Source organism: Gigantopelta aegis, chromosome 3, assembly GCF_016097555.1.
Source record: "Gigantopelta aegis isolate Gae_Host chromosome 3, Gae_host_genome, whole genome shotgun sequence".
Lineage (NCBI taxonomy): Eukaryota > Metazoa > Mollusca > Gastropoda > Neomphalida > Peltospiridae > Gigantopelta > Gigantopelta aegis.
Genome location: NC_054701.1, coordinates 10,532,885 through 10,547,814, shown reverse-complemented (window position 1 = coordinate 10,547,814; position 14,930 = coordinate 10,532,885). Strand labels below are relative to the sequence as shown.

At 33.9% G+C, this 14,930-nt stretch overlaps 1 protein-coding gene across 1 annotated transcript; it reads left to right on the top strand.

Annotated features, from left to right (window-relative positions):
• The first annotated feature begins 6,473 nt into the window (after positions 1–6,473).
• LOC121368472 (M-phase inducer phosphatase-like) lies at positions 6,474–11,135 on the top strand. Its single transcript, XM_041493204.1, has 8 exons — positions 6,474–6,623; positions 7,051–7,248; positions 7,540–7,602; positions 8,585–8,683; positions 9,066–9,193; positions 9,687–9,804; positions 10,214–10,349; positions 11,119–11,135. The coding sequence occupies exons 1-8, from the start codon at positions 6,474–6,476 to the stop codon at positions 11,133–11,135; spliced, it is 909 nt and encodes a 302-aa protein (XP_041349138.1).
• The last annotated feature ends 3,795 nt before the right edge of the window (positions 11,136–14,930 follow it).

The window sequence follows — 14,930 nt, the reverse complement described above, 5'->3', positions numbered from 1 at the left end:
AGTGTAACAACTTCATTATACTGCATCGACGTCATCGTGTAGAGACGTGATCGTGAAGTGTAGAGACGTCATTCTGCCATCTGCTATGTTGTGTCGGTGGATGTTTACCGACTTTAATTGTTACGTGCATGTCGTTTTGTATATGTACTGTGGAAATGTTGGCGTATATTTGACATTTACTGTCAGTGTGTAAATAATGTTATTGCAGCGAATGTTATTTGATACATTTACTGTGTAAATACTGTTATGTCACCGGACGTTATCTGACAATATTACTGTATATATAATGTTATGTCAGCGAATGTTATCAGGCAAAATTACTATGTAAAAATAATGTCATGTCAGCGGATGTTATCTGACAAAATTACTGTACATATAATGTTATGTCAGCGGATGTTATCTGGCAAAATTACTGTGCAAATAATGTTATATCCTCCGATGTTATCTGGCAAAAACACAATGTGCAAATAATGTTATGTCAGCGGATGTTATTGTAATTATGATTATTTTTATTTGGAATAAAATAAATATAGAAATAGAAATTGTTTGTTTTAATGAGATGTAACTGACAATCAGGAAATGATATTAATCTGTGATGAGACTATTTTTACCACTGCCAGTTGCCAGTGCCAGATCATATTAGGGTCTCCCTTTGTCTTGTTCAGAACACAACCTTTAAAAGTAAGTGTCTACTGAATTGCAGACCAAAAGCTGTATATAAGTACAACACTGGAGTCTGGATTACACAACGTGGTTTTAGATTTATTTGCAATACACTAGATAATATTTACCTGTGTTCTACACTAGACAATATTGACCACATTAATGATTAAAATAAAACGCGTTGTCATTTTGACAAAAAAAGTCACATGGTCAATACAAAGTCACAATGACCCCTTTATATGCTACTATTAAAATAAAATTATATTAACCGTAATCATTTGTTAAACGGCACATATATTTTGTTAAAATATGTCACCTATAGTGCAGACACAACTGTGATGGCAATACAATCATTTTGATTCAGTGAATCATAAAGGTACTTTTCATTATTGTTTTTTAGCAACTCCTAAAGTCAATATGGCCAGGCCATAGCTCATTAGTAAGCTTGTTGTATGTAGTTTATTACAAATGCTTGTTGATTGTTAAAAGTGGTCACCATTTTAGGATAATTACATCACTTGACCCCAGTAATTTTGGTAAAAAGCATAGTTACAAATAAATATCTTGAATATCTCTTATTTTTGAAGACTAAAGACAAATTTTGCTCGTTTTTGATGGATCATTGGACTAATGTTTGAATTAGAAGTCACCTTATTATCTTTATTTATTTATTATACCTCACGGCCCCTTTCTTTTACTCCTTTAAATTCCGACTCATTTCTCCCCGATCAGGTGACTACGAGTCATAATTACCAAATAGCCGATGATTAATTAATCAATGTGCTCTATTGGTGCGAGTGCGAATAATGTTTACATGCTCATATACCACTAGAGTTACGAACCTGTCCGTCCCGGGCCTGTCTCTGGATAGTCAGAGGCTTGTCCCGGGTCAGAAAAAAAAATTAAGCGGACAATTTTGAAATTTACATCCAAAAATTAAATAGTGAGCCTTTAAAATTTTGATGCGCCTCTCTAATTAATATAATTAAATAAATAAAATTCTACTCATTAGATTTGGTCGCTAAATAGATCGGGTGGTCAAAAAGAAATTAGATAAGATCTGTGGCCTGACTCGGGATGGGGGGGGGGGGGTAGGTATTGTTGAAAATGGGCAGAATTTTGAAAATAGCAATTAGTAAAAAAGTTAATAGAATTTAAAAAAAACGAAGAAAAGTTACAAGCCAAAAATAAAAAGAATTGACTGCTCGGTCGAATATTTATATAATTTGGAGCATTTTAGAAGGACAGTCCAAAAATAAATGAGAGAAAGAAGAGAGTATCGGACTATTTTTTTTTTTTTTTTTTTTTAAAGTAATTTCGACATAAACTTTTGAACGAAGGTCTAAAAGTTTAAAGTCCGATCTATATGTCCACGTGAGTGGCCTCGTTAAGGCCGTTAAGGTGCACAGCCTGTAGGGACGAGATGGGTTGCATCCCGTCAAAAAAAAACCTAGATTGACAGTCAGTAGACGTTGAAGGTGTAGTGCTGTGCTGAAATACAGATCTTGAGAAGCCGGATCCGTCTGAACGAGAGAGAGGATCAGACTAGGGTGTAGTCCAGTCGTCATGGGTTGGTATAGTGGTGCGGACGGGCCCGACTCCGGAGGATACGAGATGGTATCACAATAAAACAAAGTAAAGTCTAGAAAAGAGTAGTAGGGGCCGACCCCGCTTCCTATTTCTTCTTAGAATGGGGCGGTCAATCTTCCAGTGCTGTTAGGACAGGCTTGGACATGTAGAGACTAAACGCAAACAACCGTGGCGTTCTGCAGAATGGCCGTCATACGAGTCACGAAAAAACAAGTCAACATAGTCAGACGGAGAAATGACGTGGAGGCGAGGAATCTCGCTTAAAAAGAATCCAACATGGTGGTGCAGACTGTCGCAACGAGAAGCGTTCCAACGTTCAATCAGTTCCAATGGCCACATACATCCCAGTAGAAAACTTCGCTTCGCTGATAAAAACAACAAAGTGAAGGATCCCCAAGTCGAGCCACGAAAGCACGTGCAGTGTGCACAAGCGAAACAAACACGTCTTACCGCGAGGAGCTCCAGACTGCGAATGGCTCTATTGGTGTCATTAAACAAAACAAACTTTAACTTTTTAAAATATTTTATTTTAATTTCTTTATTTTTTTTTTTTTTTTTTTTTTTTTTTTATTATTATTATTATTATTATTATTATATAATATATATATTATTATTATTTTTTTTTTTTTTTTACTATTTTTGGAGGGCTTCCTAAATGTGATTCTTTCATAGAACTTTCTACACTCTTTTTATTAATAATTTCAACAATTGTTGTTTGTGCTGGGGTGTCGTTGAACATTTATTCATTCATTCATACCTTGTCGTGGTTGTATGGAGAGAGCAAGGTGGCATCAGTTTTGATAGTTCAGAGAGAGTTTTTACCCCATCTATGACAACACGTTTTTTGTCTTCAGAAAATGCATAAATTAATATAATTATTCTTGACGGAAAGTCACGACTAATATCCTGTCTGTGGTAAAGAACATATAAAAGATCCCTTGCTGCAAAATTACCAAATATTTGACATCCAAAAGCCGATGATTAATAAATCAATGTGCTCTAGTGGTGTCGTTAAACAAAAACAAAACTATAACGTTTAACTTAAAATACACCAGTGTGCCTTTCGAACCATTACAAGTCATGGTTAAAGCGATATTTTATCATGTAAAATAATTGCTATTTGTTTGGAAGTCAACAGGTTCTTCTATTGTTTTGTATGTATATGTATATATATATTAATCTATACATATAACCTGGAAAGTTTACAATAATAAAGATATTAAACTGGAATGTGTAAAGTCATTCTAAGCCTAATTAAGATCAGCGTGGCTAGCCTGTGGTTTACTGTCTTTTATGTGAACGATGGAAGCCCTCTTATGTCCTTAATTATATAGCTTGATTTATTTATTTCAGTAACCAAAATAGGTTGACGTCTCTCTCTCTCTCTCTATTCCGTCCTCAAATGGTATATCAAGGCTATGGTATGTGCTATCCTGTCTGTGGGAAGGTGCAATTAAAAGATGACTTTCTGCTATTAGGAAAAGGAAATTACCATATGTCTAACATCCAACAGCCGGTGATTAATTAATCAACGTGTGTTAGTGGTGTCGTTAAAACAAATTCAAATTCTTTATTACTTTAAGTTTTTACAACTTATCAAATTATACAAACATAAACATAAAATAAATAAATAATGTACAGGATAATGGTGGAGAGTCATTTACCTTATTAAATACATAAGATATACTCATACATACATAGTCATACACACATGCCTCAATAGCTCAGAGCGCATCGTGGTTAGTCTTGCTATTTGCGGGCGATTCGGTGCCACTGGTTCAAGTCCCAGCAACGGCATGGGACAATTTGTGAGGCCAGAAAGGATTTAATTATCCCTTGTGCTAGTGCGTCAACTTCGACATACATACAACATACATACATACATACATACATACATACATACATGTCTTTGGTGATAATGTTTTATAAATTTGGCTCTTATATTAATGAATCTAGGACATTGGAGAATAAAGTGATACTCGTCTTCTATTTCATTTTTATCACAAAGTGTGCATATTCTTTGAGATCTTGCAATATTTTTGTGTCTACTCAATTCTGTATTTAACTTATGGGCACACATTCTAATTATAGCTATTTTTTTAAATGACAAATGTCTAATGTTTTTTAAAGATAAGTCTGTAAGCTAAATTCATTTACCAAATATTAATATAAATTTCCTTTTGGCGTAGCCATTATTCTGCTATAACATTGCTGCTTAAACACATCACATAGCCTTTCTTTAAGTACATTATAAATACTTTCATCAACATGTGTTAAGTTCCATATATATGTTAGACCAAGTGCATTAAATCTTTTTAACGTTCAATAACCAGTTATCACCATATTGCTCCATTTCATCATATATAGCTTTTAATGTACAGTTATTAGTATTATGTAGTTTTACCTAAATTAGTCGAAGGATAACTTTACTTTCTTAGGAATAAAATTCAGTGAAAATTTTGAAGAAATTGTAACATTAAATTATACAGAAAAGGTTGATGAAATTTCAAAATTATTGTAAGCATGGTCAAAAAGACATCTTACTTTATTAGGAAGAATTGTTGTTATCAAAACTTTAGCTCTTTCCAAATTGGTCCATTTGATTATTAGTATTCCCAAACCTAACTGTAAAACATTAAACAAAATTAATCAAATATTCTACTCTTATATTGGGAAAAATTCTGTTGATCGCATAGCCAGAAAAACATTAATACAAGAAATTGAAACTGGAGGATTAAAGATGATTAATTTGGGGGTTTTTTTAACGCTCTTAAATTAACCTGGATAATGAGGGTAATCATTTACAGTTGTTTGTTCTTATTCCTGTGAACTATGGAAGCCCTTACGAGTGTAAGAAAGTCATTAGCCTAATTAAGTCCGGGCTAGCTGGTCTGTGATTAGATTTAACCCGGGATTCGATCAGTCCGGCATCTGTGAGGAAAGTCACTCTCTTTCAACGTCATTGTTCTTCAATGATCACCTCCCCTTTGTTATTCCTCTCAAGCTAATCATCGCCCCGCCCTTGAATAGGGTTCCGTTGAACTCACGTTCAAATGAATAAGGGAAGTAACAACTAACATTACCATGGCCCCCAAAAAAATTCTCTTAGGGTACCCTGAAGAAAACAGTTATAAATATCATCATTACATTGGCAAAACAATATATATATAGTTCAAAATTTGATAACAAAACCCCAAGTTTTGAAATCCTCAAAGTCAAAATAAATGTTTATCATAATTTAGAAAAAGCTGCATATTGTAATAAGAATAAATACGAGAAATTTATTAAAAAATGGAAATTATGGAATCATACTTTTCAGCAGACTCAAACCTGATGGGTGACAAAATAGTTCTGGACTAGGTAAAAACAGAGAATGTTTTGGTGTGTTGACTATGTTCATAAACAAGGAAAAACTGCATCATAAAAGACTGAAAAAATACAAAAACAAACCTTTATATAGTAACCTTTTCTATAAGCTTAGTATATGAAAAACAAGTGTGTATTGGCTTATATTCTACTTTTTGTGCAATGTGTAAATGTATGTGTGGCACTATAATACTTGTATATTGTGAAAATGGCAGGAAAAATGCCCCCCCAAAAACGTATTATGTAGTTTTATCCAGTATTGAAAGATTCTTAGTTTTCTAATAATACACAATGGAAATCGTCCTAATTCATTATAACAGGAGTGGATAATTTAGCTTATTTTTATTACTTATTACAATTAATCGTTATTATTAGATATATGCCTTTTAAGTTTTTCTTTAAAAACAACTGAATTGAATGTGTGTTTTTACAGTTGTTTGTTCTTATCCCTTGGAACTATGGAAGCCCTTACGAGTGTAAGAAAGTCATTAGCCTAATTAAGTCCGGGCTAGCTGGTCTGTGATTAGATTTAACCCGGGATTCGATCAGTCGGCATCTGTGAGGAAAGTCACTCTCTTTCAACGTCATTGTTCTTCAATGATCACCTCCCCTTTGTTATTCCCCTCAAGCTAATCATCGCTACGCCCTTGAATAGGGTTCCGTTGAACTCACGTTCATGTAAAAAAAAAAACAATTCTGCTTTTACGTTTAGATGTGAACACATTTCGTTTAATCATCTGACTAGGACTTCTTGACTATATATTCCGAGGTTTATGGGCGAATCTGAACCATTCTCGTCATTTATCACACCGATCCACACGCAGTTACGTTCATTCTCTCCAAAGCAGATCAAGATGGTTTCCAGAAGTTTGTGTTTTGACGCCGACCTGTCCCCGCCTCCCGAAACAGGTGACGACGACTTCAACGACGTCTTCTTCAGCAGTTCGAGTCCTTGGGTCAACGAGGATTCACGAGACAGTGGATACGGTTCTCCAAACAACCAGGTTAGTGAAATATTTTTTAAAATGATCAAAATAAAGTATTTTTCAAAACCCTGAACGTAAAATTATCGACCAAATTAACATTAACAAATTTTTTTAATTAATTTATTCCAGCTTTGGAATATATATTATTTATACGATATTTATTAGTATGCATATAATATATAAGCCTTATATTATACATTGCATCAAGGACAACAATAAACCATTTAATTTTAGTTCATATTATTTTATGATATAAAATTGTAACAAAAATGCATTAATTTAATTTCTTTAAAACAAGCTATATTTTTTTTTTTTTTTTTTTTTATGTTTTTGCTGCAGAGTCCATCTTGGAGGTATGTGGAATAAATGATGCGGTAAATTATGTATATGTAATACGATATTATAAACGTAATATACGTAATTGTAATAAATGTTTCTCATTCAGGTTTTGTCTCCCTCACCTAAACGAATCTACCACAACGCTCGGAGGAGTCTGTTTTCCAGGAAAAGACTTAGAGACGATGATGTTGAAGCTGACGTCGTTCCAAAACGTCGTCGACTTCCTGCCGCAACGTGTGACGTACACAGTGATATCATCCAGCGACTGGAAGGTGAAGGTCATTTGATTGGTGATGGCTCTCAGGTATGTTAAAAGTTTTTATTTTTAGACGTGTCAATCATAATTTATAATACTTTTTTAATTTTTTTAATTTTGGAATTGGAAACCTAAAGTGTTACTTTTGAACGAAGATTTCAACAATAGAATTTTTGTTTTCAAAACGAAACATTTTAACAATTGTAATCATGGTTTGTAAATGGTTAATATTTCAGCAATAATATTATTGTTACTGTTTCTGTATTTTTCAACGTAAAAATTTAGTCATTGTTGCTATTTTCCATTAAACTATTTTAACAATTGTTATATTTATTACAGAACCACTCCCTGCCTACCGTTTGTGGAAGTAAACCTGATATCGCATCTATTTCTTCTACTACCGTGAGTATAAATATTTATTGTTAGAAATTACAGCCAAACGTCACCATATTTTATTATGTCGCCAAAGATTGCTATACATATAAACATATACATAAACATATTTTATGGTTTTTAGTTTTATTTATTGAAAATACAATACTTTTACGAGTGTCTTGTGTACTTTTATTGCTGTATTATTACAGTCCAACTCTTGTTTTTATTTATCTGTACACAAGGTGAGACGTAAATAACGAATTTGTTTGTCTGTGTTATACACATTTTTAACTTGTGTTCAGATTTCTCATTCCTTATGAATGAATGAATGAATGAATGTTTAACGACACACCAGCACAAAAAAATACATCGGCTATTGGGTGTCAAACTATGGTAATGCAAACAAATAAAGTGATGATCAACATCAATATAAAAATTCAAGATTTAAATAAAAACACAGTGTAAAGAACTGTGCAAAAATACAAATATCACAGACAGATACTGACTTTTACTCAAAATTTAAATTTTGTGCTGTATTGGCCATTCTCAAAGAGAATGTTACACCCCTGCACCACGGTGAGGTTACAGCACGCGCTGGGGCATTCCTTATGAAGTATGATCACAGTCAATTATATGATTTTTCATTATACAAAATACATGACCTATATATTGGTCCAATATTTGTATTAGATAATAATAAAATATTACATCTTTGTACAGTATTTGTTATAAAATATTCTCATGTGTTTTGAAAAATTGAATACAAATTTTAAATCGATAATAATTAATGGTATTTTTAGATACGATAGCGAATAATGTATGTAGTGACTGTAATTAATAATGAGAAAATCGTTGTACAGTATGTTATATAAAATATTTACACGTGTTGTTTTGAAAAAATGAATACAAACCTGAAAAAGAGCTATTAAAGTATACATTTCTATTTTTATAAGATAACTAATAATAATTTCATACATGTAGTCATTGTAAACCTGATTTTTGTTGAAAGTTGTCCGAGTTGATCGATGGGATGTACGAGGACGACATTTCCAGTTTCCAGATCATCGACTGTAGATACCCGTACGAGTTTGAAGGAGGTCGCATTAAGGTATACACTTGTTAACATTTACTTACATTTACAGGGCCGTAGCTAGGAGTTTTTTTTTTTTGGTTTTTTTTTTTTGGGGGGGGGGGGGGGGGGCAACTGAGTAGTTAATAGTCTAAAACTCCTTAAACAGTTAAGAAGAGAATTTTCTTTAAGTTTCTATGCTTTTTTCGGGGGGGGGGGGGCAAGGGGGGCAGATGGCTACGGCCCTGATTAATAAGCATTTCTTTAGAATAAATTAACAACCGTAAAACTTATAAACTACAATATGTATGAATAATATAATGTTGTATTATAAATTGACATTAATTGCCGTACAATCTTGTTTATATGAATTAATGTGATATAAATATTTAAATATCACGCATCACCAACAACTGTTCAGGGCGCCATGAACGTGTACAGACCGGAAGATGTGAACAGTCTGCTGAGATCACAGTCACGTGAGGAGCTGTCACGTGACAAGAAGAAAGTTTTGGTCTTCCACTGTGAATTCTTCTCACAACCTTGGGCGTACGACCCGGGGGGGGGGGGGGGGGGCAGGGGGCGGGCAGAACAGTGGGAAAACAGTGGGGAAAATTCGTGCAAATTTTATCTGGGTAAAAATTCGGGCAAATCAACCCCTCCAGCACCCCTAAATCAAATAGTCCCCCATACGCCCATGCTCACAACGAGCGCCTAAACTGTAAGTTTACATTCTCTTAAAATACGTTTCACTTATTATCAAAAGACTGGCCTAAATTCAATATCATTTTGTTGATTTCTAATTAATGTCAGTACAATAGCCTAAATTCAATATAATTTTATAATAACTTCTTCATTTTTCATTTACAAACTGCAACTCTTTTTTATTTACTATTACATATTTCTCAACATAATGTCTAATTTTGATTAGCTAATACAACAAGTGACTACTAAATTATGCAATTTGTCTAGTACATGTAGGTGGATTATAAAATTTGTTTCTGTTTCTTTAATATATGTCCCCTAAAATATGTTTTTTCAGACTACGTTACCTGAGAAACGCCGATCGTCAACTGAACAGCGACCAGTACCCCAAGTTGTTCTTCCCTGAGATCTACCTTCTCAGTGGCGGATACAAGTCTTTCTTCACCCAGTGTCAGGTAACGTATTTCAGTTTACATCAGTACTAGACTATAATGTGTAATATATTATGTGCCAAACAAATGACAAATGATATTGTTATGGTCAAAAACAAATATATCTTACTTCGTAACCTATACAAACATTTCTAAAGAGATGTAAAATTAAATATGTCAATGTTAACAGGTCCAAAGATTTTTTAAATAATAATTTACTGACACGCAAACGATAAATATGATGAGTTCAAAATGTCTTCTTTATATTAACCCCATGTGGCTAACATAGCATACCAGTAATCACATCGCTATGTTGTTATAAATTAAATGGAAGTTATATGTTTTTATATATAAAATCTGTCTTTACATTACCTCATTAATTATATTTTATATTACATTTCACTCATGCCATATTATCTATATCTATTTACAGAACTACTGCACGCCCGTGGACTACGTGCCCATGCTTGACAGGACACACGCTGGTTATCTACGTCACTTCCGGTCACGCTCCAAGTCTTGGACAGCAGGACAGAGTAGACGACGAGTTGATCAGCTGCAGACGTTGTGTACATCGCTGTTGTGTCGGTGGATGTTTACCGACTTTAATTGTTACGTGCATGTCGTTTTTCATATGTACTGTGGAAATGTTGGCGTGTATTTGACATTTACTGTCAGTGTGTAAATAATGTTATTGCAGCGAATGTTATCTGGTAAATTTACTGTATAAATACTGTTATGTCACCGGACGTTATCTGACAATATTATGTGCAAATTATGTCGGCGAATGTTATCAGGCAAAATTACTATGTAAAAATAATGTTATGTCAGCGGATGTTATCTGACAAAATTACTGTACATATAATGTTATATCATCGGATGTTATCTGGGGAAAATACGATGTGCAAATAATGTTATGTCGGGATGTTATCTGTCAAAAACACAATGTGCAAATAATGTTATGTCAGCGGATGTTATCTGACATTGCTAAAAAATATTGTAATTGTGATTATTTTTATTTGGAATAAAATAAATATATAGAAATTGAAATTGTTTGTTTTAATGAGATGTAACTGACAATCAGGAAATGATATTAATCTGTGATGAGACTATTTTTACCACTGCCAGTTGCCAGTGCCAGATCATATTAGGGTCTCCCTTTGTCTTGTCCAGAACACAACCTTTAAAAGTAAGTGTCTACTGAATTGCAGACCAAAAGCTGTATATAAGTACAACACTGGATTAATATATCAATGTGTTCTAGTGGTGTCGTTAAACAACAAACTTTGGTGTATATTTGACATTTACTGACGGTGTTTGTAAATAATGTTATTGCAGCGAATGTTATCTGGTAAATTTACTGTGTATATAATGTTATGTCAGCGGACGTTATCTGGCAATATTATTGTGTAAATAATGTTACATCATCTGACATCGCTGAAACGATAGTATTGACATTTTTTGTTGAATAAAATAAATATATAGAAATTAAAATCGTTTGTTTTAATGAGATGTATTAACATGTTTTTGACACTCAGGACATATTAATTTAAACAACCAATGTAACGAAACTACTGTGGTCAATTAGGCAGGGCGAAATCATACTAGACTATATGCTAGTATTAGGGTCTCCCTTTATTCTGCCCGTAGAGACCAAAATAGATATTATTAAACAAGCTTGTGTGTTGTACTGATTTTACGAAACGAGTGTCAGGAGTTTTGTATTGCATCCTGACACGAGTTTCATAAAATCAGTACGACTCACACGCAAGTATAATAATTTCTTTATTGTCCATATTATTGTTGTTTTCTTTATGAATAACAAGACCAAACTCAAATGTTTCAGTCACAATTAGGAGATGACGAAATAACGTCATATTTCAAATGCACAGTCCGAGCTAGGACTAGGAAACAACGTCATGTTATGACGTCGCTTCCCAAAATTACGTCATTAGACTTGTTATTACACGTGTGCTTGGTAAGATTATTATTAACTCGGTTGTGTTGATCCATATGGATAATAGATATTATTATACAAGCTTGTGTGTCGTACTGATTTTACGAAACGAGTGTCAGGATTATTGTTTCGTAAAATCAGTACGATTCACACGCGAGTGTAATAATTTCTTTATTATCCACATTATTCCAAGTCATTTTGACGAGTTTACGCTGGAGAAGCCGCATTAAGTTATGGCATCGCTTCACAAAATTACGTCATTCGCTGTAGACGTGAAATCATGACGACACTCGTGGGTCATACTGGTTATATTTCCTAGGAATAAATTACTCAAGCTTCCATATTGGTTTCTGTTCTAGAATTATTTCTAACAGTCTGTTCCGGATAGGACAAACAGAAAATCCCTATGTGAAATGGCCCACCAGCATTCTAATGAAGTAAATTTTACCAGTGTTCTATAGCAAACAATATTTACCAGTGTTCTGCACTGGACAATATTTGCCTGTTCTACAGTAGACCCATATTTACCAGCGTTCTACAGTAGAAAATACTTACAAATATTCTATAGTAGACAATAGTTATCAGAGTTCTATAAAAGACAATTACAATCGTATCAGTAACCACCATCGGCCAATCAAAAGGCTTTCTTCTATTCGTGTAAGAGGTGTATCAGTAGGCTAACCACCACAGGCCAATCAAAAGGCTTTCTTCTATTCGTGTAAGAGGTGTATCAGTAGGCTAACCACCACAGGCCAATCAAAAGGCTTTCTTCTATTCGTGCAGAGGTGTGACTTAACCTGCAGAGAACTTTAAGTCTAAATAATAACAAAGACAACAGAACATAAAATAACATGTTTAATTTTGAAAGAATTGTATTACATTTGACACAATCCATCAGGCTGAATGTGAATTACATTTTACACAATCAACGAGCAGAAACACGTAGTTTTAATCAGCCAAGCGTATCAAATCGTCATTTCATATACACGTTCCAATTGCAAACATTAATTAATGAGGCATCCCATGCAACTCCACAATTCAAGGACATTTTCTGTGGACAAACTCGACCGCAACACGAGATCTAGAAATATTCCTAAAGGAAAATTAATATATTTACAGTAGGAAAACATATTGGTTTACACAAGTTACGCACACGACAACCTAACGGTGTTTTTTTTTAATGACACTGGTTCTACTTTTCTGTTTTGCAAAAGAAAAAAAAAGAAAAATTATAATAATAATAATAATAATAATAATAATAATAATAATAAAAATCAGTGGGAGCAACTAAAAACACAAGGACAGTGAGAAAAACACATCATGTTTGGCAAAAGTGATAGTAAGTTACAGTAACGTGTAATTTAACGAATACAATAAGCTGTAATAACCAAACATATTGCACTGTCTATTAATATGTCCAACGTCTGTAATAGCCTTTCGTTTCTTTATATCGGGTCACGCTACTGAGATTAGTTTCAAACCACCGAGATTTGTTTCAAATATCAGGGCTAGGCAACATTTGCCTATACAATGGCATTCCAAACGTGCTAAACGTGCAAAGTGAGGAAATATGAGAAACCTTCAAAGAACAATTTTCGTTAAAATCTACACAACTGTCAGCATCACTACAATCATAATCCCAACTGCAAAAATTTATTAAAATTAAAGTTAAACACCCAGAATAAAATATTACCATAATAATACAATATTCAAAAGCCATTATTTCCTGAGCTGGCAAACAAAATTTAAAAAAGTACTGAACGCCAAAAGAAATTATACAATGATTATTTTTCACATTTAATCTGGTTAAAAAAAATTAAAATCGTCACTTTGGTTATATCAAATCAGATTTCATTAACAAGTCACTTCAGAAAAATGCCATTAATTTTTTAAATAAAATAATACGTCGAGACATTGGACAAATCAAAATCCTCAATCGAAAACTGGAGGTAAAATTATATATCTCGGATAAATAGGAACTTCAGCGTCTTTAAATAATGGTGCCCATCGTCAAGTCGAAATTATACCCCATCGCCATGGGGAGGTAACCAAATGTGCCAAAAGTTTTGTCAGTCACTTTCCACGTCTGTGGCAATGTAGTCAGGGCACGGGTTTGTTGGTTATGTGAAACTGTGTATGCATTGATTTGAAGCTCAGATTGGATTGAAGCATGCCTGTTGCACCACTGCCCTGAACATTAGTTAGCCTATCCATTTAACACTTCAATATCCAATACGTTTTTCCAATGGGTACTTTAGACATTTGACTTGGTATGATCTAGCCACTTGCATACTTTGAAGTTGCACGTGCTTATTGTGCAAAACGAGTTTTCCGGACCAGCCTGTGCAACACAATTCAAATAGTGAAAATTCTGCATTAAAATTGTATTTTGGCTAAAAAGGAAAAATGGTCCACTGAATACAAAGAGATTATTATACGAGCTTGTGTCGTACTGATTTTATGAAACGAGTGTCAGGATTTTTGTTTTGCGACAGCGAGGGTAATACATGAATCCCGACATGAGTTTCGTAAAATCAGTAAGACTCACACGCGAGTGTAATAACTTCTTTATTATCCATATTATTATTATTGATTTCTTTATGAATAACAAGACCCAACTCAAAATGTTTCAGCCACAACTAGGAGACGACGAAATGACATCGTATTTCAAATGCACAGTCTAAGCTAGGACTGGAGAAGCAACGTCATGTTATGACGTCGCTTCCCCAAATTACGTCATTACACTTGTTATTACACGTGTGCTTCGTATGATTATTATTAACTCGGTTATGTTGAACCATGTGGATAATAATGATATGTTTTCCATGTCTGCAGCGGTGTAGTGTATGGACTGAAAGTTATACAGAATAACATGTGTGAATAGCAATGTCATCCTGGGTCCATATTTTCGAAGCTATCTTAGCCTACGAAATCGTGAAATCATCGTAAGCTATGACGTCACTATGGCGTGCGCTGTAGTGACGTCACAACCTACGACGGTTTTACGATTTCGTAACGCTTCGCTAAGATGGCTTCGAAAATAGGGCCCCTGGTTTTAGATTAAAGCGTGTTACATTTAGTATTAAATTTTGTAAAATACTTTATGTTGTTTATGTAACAGTAGAAGTAGGAACACTTTTTACTTGTTATTTGGAACACAAAGTATACAGAAAAATACATTTAAACCGTGGAG